At 38.3% G+C, this 11,930-nt stretch overlaps 2 protein-coding genes across 12 annotated transcripts in view; both read right to left on the reverse strand.

The window, feature by feature from the left end:
• LOC102784558 (uncharacterized) overlaps nt 1–4,882 on the reverse strand; it is a 30,115-nt gene extending 25,233 nt beyond the window's left edge. For all 11 annotated transcript variants that reach the window (XM_087832772.1, XM_087832766.1, XM_087832768.1 and 8 more), the window contains exons 1-11: nt 4,428–4,882; nt 2,347–2,526; nt 2,172–2,255; nt 1,992–2,096; nt 1,749–1,904; nt 1,404–1,547; nt 1,134–1,277; nt 654–797; nt 440–559; nt 210–329; nt 82–126 (exon numbers count right to left, since the gene is read on the reverse strand). In XM_087832772.1, coding sequence (XP_087688898.1) covers nt 82–126; nt 210–329; nt 440–559; nt 654–797; nt 1,134–1,277; nt 1,404–1,547; nt 1,749–1,904; nt 1,992–2,096; nt 2,172–2,255; nt 2,347–2,526; nt 4,428–4,437 — 1,252 coding nt within the window. In that variant the 5' untranslated portion in view covers nt 4,438–4,882. The remainder of the gene's footprint in view (nt 1–81; nt 127–209; nt 330–439; nt 560–653; nt 798–1,133; nt 1,278–1,403; nt 1,548–1,748; nt 1,905–1,991; nt 2,097–2,171; nt 2,256–2,346; nt 2,527–4,427) is intronic.
• Nucleotides 4,883–6,344: 1,462 nt separating this feature from the next.
• LOC102796788 (uncharacterized) lies at nt 6,345–11,728 on the reverse strand. Its single transcript, XM_087833025.1, has 9 exons — nt 11,157–11,728; nt 10,950–11,086; nt 10,194–10,290; nt 9,235–9,425; nt 8,496–8,584; nt 8,347–8,415; nt 7,817–7,921; nt 6,698–6,772; nt 6,345–6,599 (listed from the first exon to the last, which is right to left on the reverse strand). The coding sequence occupies exons 1-9, from the start codon at nt 11,534–11,536 to the stop codon at nt 6,429–6,431; spliced, it is 1,314 nt and encodes a 437-aa protein (XP_087689151.1). The 5' UTR covers nt 11,537–11,728; the 3' UTR covers nt 6,345–6,428.
• Between the last annotated feature and the right edge of the window lie 202 nt (nt 11,729–11,930).

An 11,930-nucleotide genomic window follows, 5' to 3' on the forward strand; every position in this document is an offset into this window, starting at 1 on the left:
TTTGTGAAAACCTGCCAATCATAAATGTTTATTTTATCAAATTTTTAATCAGAATATTTCTGAGTGGATTAAAGCAGAAACCTTTTTCTGTTACTACATTTACACCTGGGGTGGTGACAGGTTCCCCTGAAACATAGAAAATATTTAGCAGATGGATTTTTAATATTTCCTAATTAATAGTACTGAACATCTAATACTAATAGCCATACCCTGATCACCAACAATCATGCTTGACATGTAAGCTAAGAGCAAATCCTTCTTGTCTGTGAGCTCTGACACAGCATCTTCAACAACTTTCATTGGGTCAATGGACACTTCAGGCATGATTCCTGAAAATGAAAAACACCAGACTGCTTTGTCTTTATTTAGAAAATCAGCTTAGCTGCTGTAAGGATAAGATGTAACCAATTTTCTGATAATGATGTAGGCTAAAACAGACCTTGTTCACCAATCAGTGTTGAGGAGATGTAGCTCGCAAGCAGGTTTGTCTGCTCTTTGGTGATTTCTACTGCTGACTTAAAAACTGACACGGGGCTAAATCCCAAGGAATGCTGGATATCTAACCAACAGAGAAAATAAAACAATCCCTCGTGAAGTCTGGGAAACCTGCAGTGTGTGCATTGTATCAGGCAATGTCTTGGCAGACTGTGTACCTTTTAGCGTGTCCAGTATGACATCCAAGACTGCGCAGAGCACGCCCTGGATGTAGCCAAATAGTCCACTCACAAAGTCATTAGTAACACTGAAGGCATTTCTGCCAATAACCACGGGGTCAATGAAGCTAATGTCAGTGGTTCCTGAGGACAACACACACTCAGGTCAAAGGTGCAGTAAAGTACTTCATTAAACATACATGTACTTGACAGTTACACAGACGTTAGAAAAATGTGTTTAAGGCCAACATTTTCCTTATAAAAGCATGCATTGTCAAAGTTAGATAAGTTATATAAGTTATATAAGTTCTTGTTTAGTGGACAACATCCATAACAAGCTAAAAAGAGTTACTGTTGATCTAAAAATACATTTCTAATAAAGTCTGTAAAATGCATAAGCAGTATATACAGAATATAAGATGTACTGTAAATATTAAGCCACAAACATCACAAATGAGACAATATGGAGGCACTGAATACCTTTGAATGCATCCAGTGTCATGTCTACGATGGCACAGAGCATGTCCTGGATGTAGCCAAATATTCCACTCACTGTGTCATTTGTGACGTGGAATATATTTCTTCCTATTACCACAGGGTCCATGAAGCTAATGTCGACGGTTCCTGAGAAACATAAACAGGAAATGAATACGGAGTAGTACGCAAAGAAAACTCTCTAAATTGTGTTAGATAGATATTCTTTTATGTTGTTTTTAAGAGGTTATGGGTTAAACGACAGAGCGCAGATACCTTTCACTACATTCAGTGTAGTGTCCAGTATGGAACAGAGCACATCCTGGATGTAGCTCGCCACTCCACACATGAACTCATTAGTAGCATTAAAGACACCTCTGCCTATCATTACAGGGTCAATATAGCCAAGATCAGTTTTTCCTGAATGGAAAAGAAATAGAAAAATAAGTGCATTTGTAAGTACATTCTGCATTAATTAATTGATGTTACAAACCAGCGAGGGAGTTAAAGTTTAGTTCAAGTATTTTAAAAAAGACAGATTTATTCATTCATTAATTGTATGTGAAATAAGAGAAAAACAGTCTTGAGTCAGAAAAAGGGATTCAAGTATAAATTACATACCTTTTTTAATATCTTCTATGGTTTCCAGTGATGTATCCACAACAGCACACAGTGTGTCCCCGAAGGAACCCAGTGCTCCACCTATGAAGTCATTCGTTGAATGGAAAGCTTGTCTACCAATGACCACAGGGTCAATGTAGCTGAGGTAGAAGTTCCCTGTGGTTTCAGAAGATTATTCTGTACTTATTAAGCAGTCTTTGTTTTTGTTTTTTTGCTTGTGTTGGTAGGAGTAAGTGGTCATACCTTCTTCATCTGACAAATATCGAACAAACCCATCTTTTGCTTCTGATATTTCCTCGGCCGCGTATCTGGCAGCTGACATGGGGTCACTTAAATCTGGTGCGCATTCTGCAAAAGTACAGCAAGTCATGCATTAGAGAGCTTAAACAAATAAAAACTGTGCCAAGATAAATTCCCCACTACCTTGAAACTTATTGAGCAGACTGGATAACTCATCAGTGGCGTCGTTCACGGCCTGGACAGGGTCCGTTATGATCTGCTGGATGTCTAACGATGATAGCAAACATGTTGGTCAGATTCTGCATAACTGATGGCTTAAAAGACTTGGGGACATACATTTTTAGATTTTGTGGCTTACCGGGGACTGCTTTGTACTCAACAAAGTCAAACATCACCACACCTACAACCAGCCAGGACAGGAGAGCAGCAAGGGCAATCAGCAGCTCAACAGACATTTTCACCTTGTTGAGCAGCCCCAGACCTTTGGATCTGAGAGAGCTCGTCTGTGGCGCTGCTGCTCCGTCACTGGACCCAGTGGCTGCAGCGTGGGAGGTTGATTTGGCAGAAGACATAAATAGACAAAAGTTAGTCTGACAAATTCTTTCTGCTTTTGTTCTTGTGCTTGTAATGTTTGATATTTTTGCACTGCTAAAGTAACCACAAGGGTTTCAGTTCTTTATAAATATCCACTGCAGATCACGTGCAAAACCTATATGGATCAGAACTGATAAAACAATTAAATGTCTGCTTGTACACATATTTATTGTTGTCTATAATGAGTGATTGGTAGCAAGAACTTGCACACTTGCATAGTTTGTCCACCAGAGGGAACTGACATTACACTTTTAGCTGTGAAATCTCTGTATGTCTCCTAACAACAGTGAAAGTGTTTCTCCATGTTTTGTTCCTCTGTTACAAAGTGTGCAAACTATGTATGTCTTATCGGATCTGTCAATTGTTGCATAAGTCTTTTTCGGTCATAATTATTGCCTTCTTCCAGTAATTTCACTATCGTAACAATGATTTTGTGGCTTCAAAATAAAAGCCCATTTTCTTAAACCTTTCAAGTCTTATCATCTACACAATGAAGACAAACCCTGACAGGAAGACATTTTGTGCACAGATAGTGCATTATTAGTTTTATATATATATATATATATATATATATATATATATATATATATATATATATATATATGTATGTATATGTACACACAATTTTTCATCTTTACTATGACCCTATACTGTCTCTTTATTTCCTTATTATTTATATTAATCGGAAATGTTAAACGTCATCAGAAAAGTCATGGTGTGATAGGGCACTCCAATTTTAGCAGTGACATTTTTCAAATGTACTGACACACTTTAGACTGGCTTAGCACAGTGAAAAATGCCCAAGGCAGCATTTAGTAACAGTGTTATCGTCATTAAATGCTGTGCACAGAGTGTAAGATTATCTGTACTGATTTACTGTAATGTAAGGCGTCAGGGAGACCTTCACACAAGGTCGAAGTTGAATGAACTCGATGCATGACGACTTGCTTCCAGCGTATGGGACCCGGGGGGAAAAACCTCTCAAACTCAAACTCAACTCTTCTAAGTAACCAGCATGTTATTGCATTTTTTGTGAAAACACAACAAGTTCACTCGCTGTTAAAAAACCCAAACCCAAAAACATTCGATCTTAAAATGTTCTTTTTTAAACTGGTGATAACTGAAGTAATAACATTAAGTAATTATGAGTATTGCACTGTACACTTTATAAGAAGAGACTATGTGCTGGAGCGCATTATAAAGCTTCACAGGTTATTTATTGTTATCAGCTTTCTACAGTGCTTTTGATGCCTTTAAAATAACCGCTAACGATTCAAAGAGTAGCACAAAGGCATACAGAATAGGGACCACTTGTCTAAACTTGCTGACTGCAATAAGAAACTGTACATATATAAGTGAAAAGCAGGTCTACAGTGTCACAAAGAAATGCTCTTTATAGACACTGGTGGATCAGTAGCAGCAGTCTTCTGCATTAATATATCAGACGAAGATGATTTTTTTCCTCCACTAACACCACTTTTGCACATTTAAGCATGATCTAAGAGTGTCTTACATTTACACAGTACTGTGAATGCAGGACTTGCAGGTGTTTTTTCACACTTTTATTTATTTATGTATATTCCTTTTGACGTGTTTGAGGTCTACCACCCTGGCTGAGGTCAGCTGCAGCTGCAGTCTGTCATAGGAGAGCAATGCTAATACTCTGGTGACTTGATAGCTTGTATTTATAGCAACCAACTTTCAACACATTATCGTCAGAGGGCACAACTTATCAAAACACTGCCGTTTATTTGTTATGCAGAATTTATTACTGTGGATTTTTGCGCTGTAGTAAAGGTTTTATTTGAACAGTTGTGCTTGAAGATCCAGGTGTAACAACCCTACCTTCAGCCATTGTGACGTGTAGACTATCTCAGGTAGGATACTTTAAATTGGAGACAAAGCCTCCTCATGAAGAATTAACTGGTGACGGCTCCAGTAAATCCAGTTTGAATCCACTTTCTCAGGAAAAAAAAAGCGTCCGAGGTAGTAAATTATTCCATTGTCACTTGGACCGTCACAGCCTTGTCTTCTTACCCATAACATCCACAGGTGGAACTTGTCCAAGGTTTTAAAAAGTGGAAAATGAAAAATTAAGCATGAATTGAAAGCTTACATATGTTGGAGAATTTGGAGCTGCCTGTGAGGCAGCATTAAAAAGGGGGGTCTGGGGACAGTGGGGCAAAGTAAAGCGACACAGGGGAAGAATCAGCCAAGCTAAGCACAGGGCTGGGCAGGGTGAGGGGAAATGCACAATATCTCACCCAGTGTTTCTGGGGGCTCACATGGGTATAGGCCAGTGCAGAGAGCAGGAAGGCTGCAAGGTAACTCTATCCCCCCCAGAAAATACAGGTTATTCTTAGCTGGAGCTCTGCTCACCAGCCGCTCTGGCAGACCTTTTTTGGACGTTCAAGGGTGTGCAAGATCAGCTGGCTGAATTGAGCACCCCTACTGGCTGCTGCAGCACTCTGTCCACTAAAAACAAATCACAGACCCACGATTAATGGCAATTCAGATGAGTTAGGTTAAAACAGCTTCTTTTGAGTAATTTCAGAACTAGTGCTAGTCGATAAAAAAAGTCCATAAAAAGGTCCATAAGTACATGTTTTTCTGCAAGAGGTCATTAATAGGAATCATGGATAAATGTAGCCTGATCCTGGTTTGACAAAAGTTAACAGGAGCCAAAACTGCAACTGCTTATGGAAAAGGAGTAGGGCCATCGAAGGAAAAACGAAGTCAGAATTGGGGGTTTTTCCCCCCGGTGGCCCAAATCTTTTCCATAACTGCTTCTTCCAGTTGTTCAGGTTTTTATTTTAATACCTGCAATGCGGGATCCATGGTTTGTGTCTCCAAGGCAACAGAGCTTAAAGTTCATTTCTTATTTAAAATCCCCATTTCCAGTATTGGTTTTGTTCACATGAACATAATAAATTAATCATTAGTAGTTAATTAAATTCAGTGGTCTCTGCTAGCATTGACATTTTGTATAAAATACTGACAAAATGATTGATATGACTTTAAGTATGTTTTCCAACTGAGAAAAAAAACACCACAATGAAAATCCCACTGACATTGGACATCTGAAAAACCTGAGTAGCAGCTAAAGTGATGGTGGGTGACTGATTTGCACCCCAAAGTTCTGGATAAAGTCTGTTCTGTTTTATTCAAATATATTTTAGATTGGTCGGTTTGGCCAGTCTTAATATAATTTCATTAAAGTTAGATAGTTTCACACAGTAAAAAGAGCAATCCAATCCAAACAACAACAACAAAAAGGCCACCCTTTTAATCCTGATGCTAAACTAAGAACATTGCTTTCATGATAAACAACCATGAAAATATTAAAAAATAATAGCAACAAAAGCACTGTGTATAACACTGTGATTAGCAAACACTGCTGTGGAGTGAATAATGAGAAGTGTGTGTGTGTGTGTGGGGGGGGGGGGGGGGGGGGGATGCTGCAAAGAGAGAGAAGGTAATCTGGACATCTACAAGTATGTGGGTGGGTCCAAGAAAGTCTCCCACAGGCCAATACCTCCAAAAGGTGAGACCTGTGCTAATAAGCCACACCATTGGTAGGAATGCCATTCAGAGTTATTATATAATATATTCGGCGTATGTTTACATAGTAAATGTACCAGAGAAATGTGTCTAAGTACATGGAAAAAACTTTATTGAGTCATCTGGAAAAAAGCACTTAACATAAAATAGAACTTGGAACATGAGCTTATATCTCCACTTAAACTGGATCAAACTGTGGATTTGTAAAATAAACTTATTGCAAAATATAGCTTTTAAAGCAGAAACATTAAACCCAGACACATGCCCGAACACCAGTTTGTTTGTTTACAGTGTAGCTGCGTCGCTCATGGTAACAGGCCTGATGAATAGGCTGAGCTCCACAGGTACAGGAGGAGCCACGTATCTCTCCTCCCTCAGCAGTCGCAGTAACAAATCATCAGTGTCCTGCGGCCAGCGGTACACGCGAGTATTCTGGAGCCAGCTTGGGACATGTTTCTGTAAAGAGTTTCCACAGTTTTTTTTTTTTTTTTTAAAATAGATTTAATAAAGATAAGATTAATACAAAGGGATAAATATGGGAAATGTTTTCTGACCTGGGATGCACAAAGGAAGAGAACCGGGATGAATCTAAAATTCAAGCTCCCCTGCTGGATGAACTCATTCTGCATCTGGCAAAATTAAATATACAATAAAATACTCTAAGTTTACCTGTCAGCATTATTGCATATTATTTATGCCAGGGGTGTCAAACTCAAATACACACTGGGCCAAAATTCAAAACTGGAACAATGTTGCGGGCTAACATTAATATTTATTGAAAAAAAATCTTCCTCCAGATATCAGAATCAATCTTTTCTTATTGACTCAAACAAGTTTTGCTGAAAAACAGAATATGGAACAAGCAAGGCTTAATACTAAACGATATATATATAGATATTAGCTGTATAATACCAGTAGGCCAGCTCTAGTAATTTGGTATGGCTTCGCGGGCCAAATGTAATTACACTGCGGGCCAAATGTGGCCCACGGGCCAGAGTTTGACACCTATGATTTATGCAAAGAAATATGACATTTTTTTGTGTTCATAAACATTAATAAACAATAAAGGAATGAAGAACTTAATCATGAAACTGTTAAGAAAAAATGAATAAATGTTTTTTACATACTGAACACTTCTAAATAACAATACTGTGGAAAAAGTCTGGAGTCAGCTCCATTTATTTATATTTTGCTAGGACGACTGGAAATTGCTGCAGCAATTCATTGAAACGTGAAAACGTTTTTTTAAAATGTATATAAGGATTATAAATCCTTGAGTAAGAGCAAATACTGCTCATCTGCTATAGATCTGTTTTTAAGCCTAGTTCTTATGTTTTGACACAGTGTTTGTAACAAAGTGTCTAAAGATACAATTTAAAATTGTTTCTTTGTTAAGCTCTCTGTCGTGTGTAGACATAACGCTGGTTCATCCTTTAAGTTAAATGCATTTTTATGCTTGAATGTCCAAAGAAAAAAGCCATTCAGAAAGCCTGGAGAATTATTGCTCAAGGCCCTCTAAAGAAATTAAATAAAATAATTTAAGGGTGGCTCAAGACTTTTGCACAGTATCACAACTGTAATATTTTAATAGCATTTTCTAATTCAGTGTAGAATTAACTCCTCTGCTAAAATACAGTATTTGAGTATTTCCTCCATTGCTGATTTATCCTCACCATTGAGTGGATATATCTGGTGTGTAGACCATGGCTGTCAACTGCAGGTCCTTCAATATCCTCCTTGTACTTTGGACTGATGGCGATAATAATAAGGGTTAACGGCTGTTAAAAAAAAAAAAAACCAGACAGAAATTTCAGACACTGAATAAAAAGACAGTGTTCATACAAAAGTAACTTGAAATAAACACAGATACAGCAAAAACATGGAATATGAAATATTATTTTATCTATTATAGAGGGTAACACACTTGCTGATCTTGATGATGGGTACTTTATTAATCTCAGGGGGAATCTGAGATTCTCCGAGCTCATATAACCACATAACTACATAAACACTAACAGAAAGCAGACTGACTACATCAAGCTAGAATCATAGTTTAAAAATAAGATAGAAAAACGATGTGTTACAAGACCTGTGCAAATAATAGTGTAGCCTAGTAAGGAGTATTAAAAAGGTAGACTTGTAGATACTTGCAGCAATTTATGGTAACAATATAACTTCGCACACAGTTCTCATAATTACTTACATCTTTAAGGTAACTGTCTGTCCACTTGTTGACGTCCATACATCTAATGGAGCTGTCATATAAGTCAATCTGTGAAATTTAGGTTAGTGCTGTGAGCAAAGTGTTTAATGATATTACAGAATGATAGTGTACACAGGGTGGAAGCTTACAGCCGGTCGAAAACCTTGCTTTGTGAGGAAATCCACAAAGGGGACCATCTCTGAGGACACGTCGGAAGAGTAAGTGATGAAAACGTTTCCTGAGAAGAGGCAAGATAATAAAACCCAAACAATCAGAATCTTAAAGCTTTATGTTCAGTGTCAGCTTAATATAAGCGTATTTGTATTTTCTGTATTTTCTGCTATACTGTTACATACTGGTTTGGCTGTTGATGCTTCATTTAGTGCAAGTGTTCAAAGCCAAACTGTGACTTAAAACGTTTCAAAAAAGAAGAAACAGCAGCAAATAAAAATGATCAGATAGGTGAAGTACCTTTATCCTGAAAATTACATTTTGAGAAAATATATAAGCTACCACTGTGTTTGGGTCACCGATTTCTAAAAATAAACGGGAAAAAAAAGTATATAAAAAATGTGGTCAGCTAAAATATCTTCATCATTATTCTAAGTAACTCATTCCTATATTATAAATTTGAAAAATTAATCAAAAATAAAGCCTAAAGCTAGCTTTCTTACAATATTTTGAGCTTGCTTTTGATTTTAAATGTGAATCTAAAGACAATACAAATAGATATTACTTCAGTTTACCTGCTAAGTAGCTAGTTTCTGCGCTAGCATGAACTGTTTTGGTGACAAAATGTCTCTAAGATACTAATTAATCTGTTCCGTCAACACTTAAATGTGCATTCCTTGTTACAGAGACAATAAAGTGCCAAAAAAACTGACTCACGGCACTCATCGGGCAAACGGATGCTCTTCCTTTTCCCGTGTGGATGTGAAGCGGACTCCTCTGCTTCTTCTGAGCGCACATTCAGCATGCTGACCCGTGAAACATCCTCCACAGTGGGAAGTGAGAACTGAGGGACGTTAACTGAGACACTTCCCATGATGTTATTCTTAAAGTGGTCGTGAAACTGGAGCCTGAAGCCGCAAGAAAGAAAAATATACGACCAACATCTTTCATATAATCTTGCCAATCTTGTGCAATGCATTGCACCTTTATCAATATACCATACATGTAAAAAAAAATGTTGTTTTCTGAATATGTCTGTGAAGGTTCTCAGTCATCCAGGTCATAGTCAAAGGAGCTTGCAAAGAAAAGCGTCTGGACTTCTTTAAGTTGCTTGAAGACGTTTCACCTCTCATCCGAGAAGCTTCTTCCGTTCTAAGGTCAAATGGTGGAGAGTCCCAGATATAAACCTAGTGGGAGTATCCCCCCACAGAGGGACAAAAAGAAGCCATCTATGTCCACTGTGAGCGACCATCTTTGAACAGAGGCGGTGGTTTACGACACCAACTCTCTGCCATCTATAATCCAGCTTTGAGTTCCCTCCCCAGACGCCTTAACGCCCACTCACATCCTGGGCCATCTGACCTCAGGAATTCGCATGATAAGGTGGGGCCAGGTTTCACAATGAACTCACCCGAAACTCTGGCTGATTGGGACCCACACCCAGTTTCACACCTTGGCTCAGGCGATTAGAGGATCATCAGGGGGTCCTTTTGTCCCTCTGTGGGGGGGATACTCCCACTAGGTTTATATCTGGGACTCTCCACCATTTGACCTTAGAACTGAAGAAGCTTCTCGGATGAGAGGTGAAACGTCTTCAAGCAACTTAAAGAAGTCCAGACGCTTTTCTTTGCAAGCTCCTTTGACTGTTTTCTGAATACATCGTCAGCTGTGTTTACCCGTTTTGGGGTTGATTCCGAGGTGTCCAGTGCTGGAAAGGAGCAGAGAGGTGACGTGACTGAGGATGGTATCTGTTGAGATTACACAGCCATTCTCCTGCAGAGTATTAAGTTCATAATATGACGAAGGTCCTTGTGTACAGTTTAAACATTTCTATGTGAGTGTCTGTTGAAAGTGTTTCAGTAAAAGCAGTTTTTTCAAAATCAAGAGTAAATCAGCACCATTTTTTCTTCTTCTTTTTTTTTTTTTTTTTTACCTCAAACACAGTAAATACTAATTATTATGCTGACCCTTAAATTCACAACAGGTTTCATCCTAATATTTAAAACTTCTTTTACATTTTTCTGTTTTTTCTATTTTTCAATTGCTTTACTTTACCTGCATTGTATTTAAAATTACTTACTGCATAAAGTTTGACACCTTTCCTGTAAAGTACTCAGAAGTTAGGTAAGGTTAAGCCATTCCATAATACAGCCACATGCCCCGAAGTACTGCATACTTGCTAGCCCCTTATTCTAGTGTACTTACCTTTAAGTATATGTTGGTAATTTCAAATTAAATATGTTAAAATTCCATTTCATTACAGGGGAACAGTGCTCTAAGTCGCAGGACACATTATGAAGTGTTACCCTACAGATGTGTCATAGCTATATGTATTACAAACATACAGAGTATTCACAGCCTCTTTAAAGGTTTCTTTTATCTAATTGCACAAATAAAAGAATCACAACAGATCACAGAACTGCTTTCCTTACCGCAGCTATGCACGTCGTGGTGGGGAAGTAAAAAGGGAGTACAGTGTTGCCACTCGTTGTCATCTTTCAGCGGCAAAGGAGCCTCGAGTTCCTCTTCGATATCACTCTGAGGTTGAGCGTCGCATTCATTCTCCCCTCTGAAAATGAATGCTTTAACTAATCAAATGTGTGCTAGTATTTTACTCCCTAAAAGTGTAACATGGTTACCTCGCTGTGTTTCCATTTGCAGGCTCAGTTGTTCCACAACGCTTTGCTCCACATTCCCAGCAGCCGCACTCTCTTTTTGTGCCATTCGGCATCACTCCTTGAGAAAAGCAGTCATCAGAAGACTGATGATGTAGATTCATCCTGGAAGATGTTTCTCTTCCATCTTCTGGTTCTCTGGGTTGGATCATCTCCACATGCTGCATAAAATGAAGTTTCTGCTCGCAAAACTCTTGATTCATTTCTCTGCATCTGTTTGGGCTTCGGTAGAAATAATCTGCATTCATGCAGCATCTCGGTCGATCTATTTCATTTTCTCTTACTCCAGCGTTCATAAGTTGAAAGCTGTTTTCTAGCTTTGGCTCCTTTCCAGATTTCTCCATTTTATCTCAGCTTGAGACACATCCTGTACCACATCAAATTAGATGATGTGTAAAACAAACATTTCCGTATGTTAAAATCAATAGATCGAGCTTAACTTACTTGCAGGTATAAAAAAACAACAACACGAAAGTTCATGCTCATAAACATGTCTATTGTTAAGTACCAGAAAGAGGCATCACCCTCCTGTTAAAAGTCTGGTTTCAGGACTCCTGTGAATGCACAGACTTGCACTGGAACATACTATATGCAAATATCTCACGCCTTTGCGCGTCCAATCAGAGCCAAGAATGCAGTTTGTATGTCTGTGCCAGATTGGACAGGAAAGCCTGCATGAGTAAGGAGTTTAGTTGTTTTTAAACTCTTTGTGTAATTGTGAAACTGTTTTTTATAAGC

Source organism: Neolamprologus brichardi, chromosome 19, assembly GCF_056152115.1.
Source record: "Neolamprologus brichardi isolate AB-2024 chromosome 19, ASM5615211v1, whole genome shotgun sequence".
Lineage (NCBI taxonomy): Eukaryota > Metazoa > Chordata > Actinopteri > Cichliformes > Cichlidae > Neolamprologus > Neolamprologus brichardi.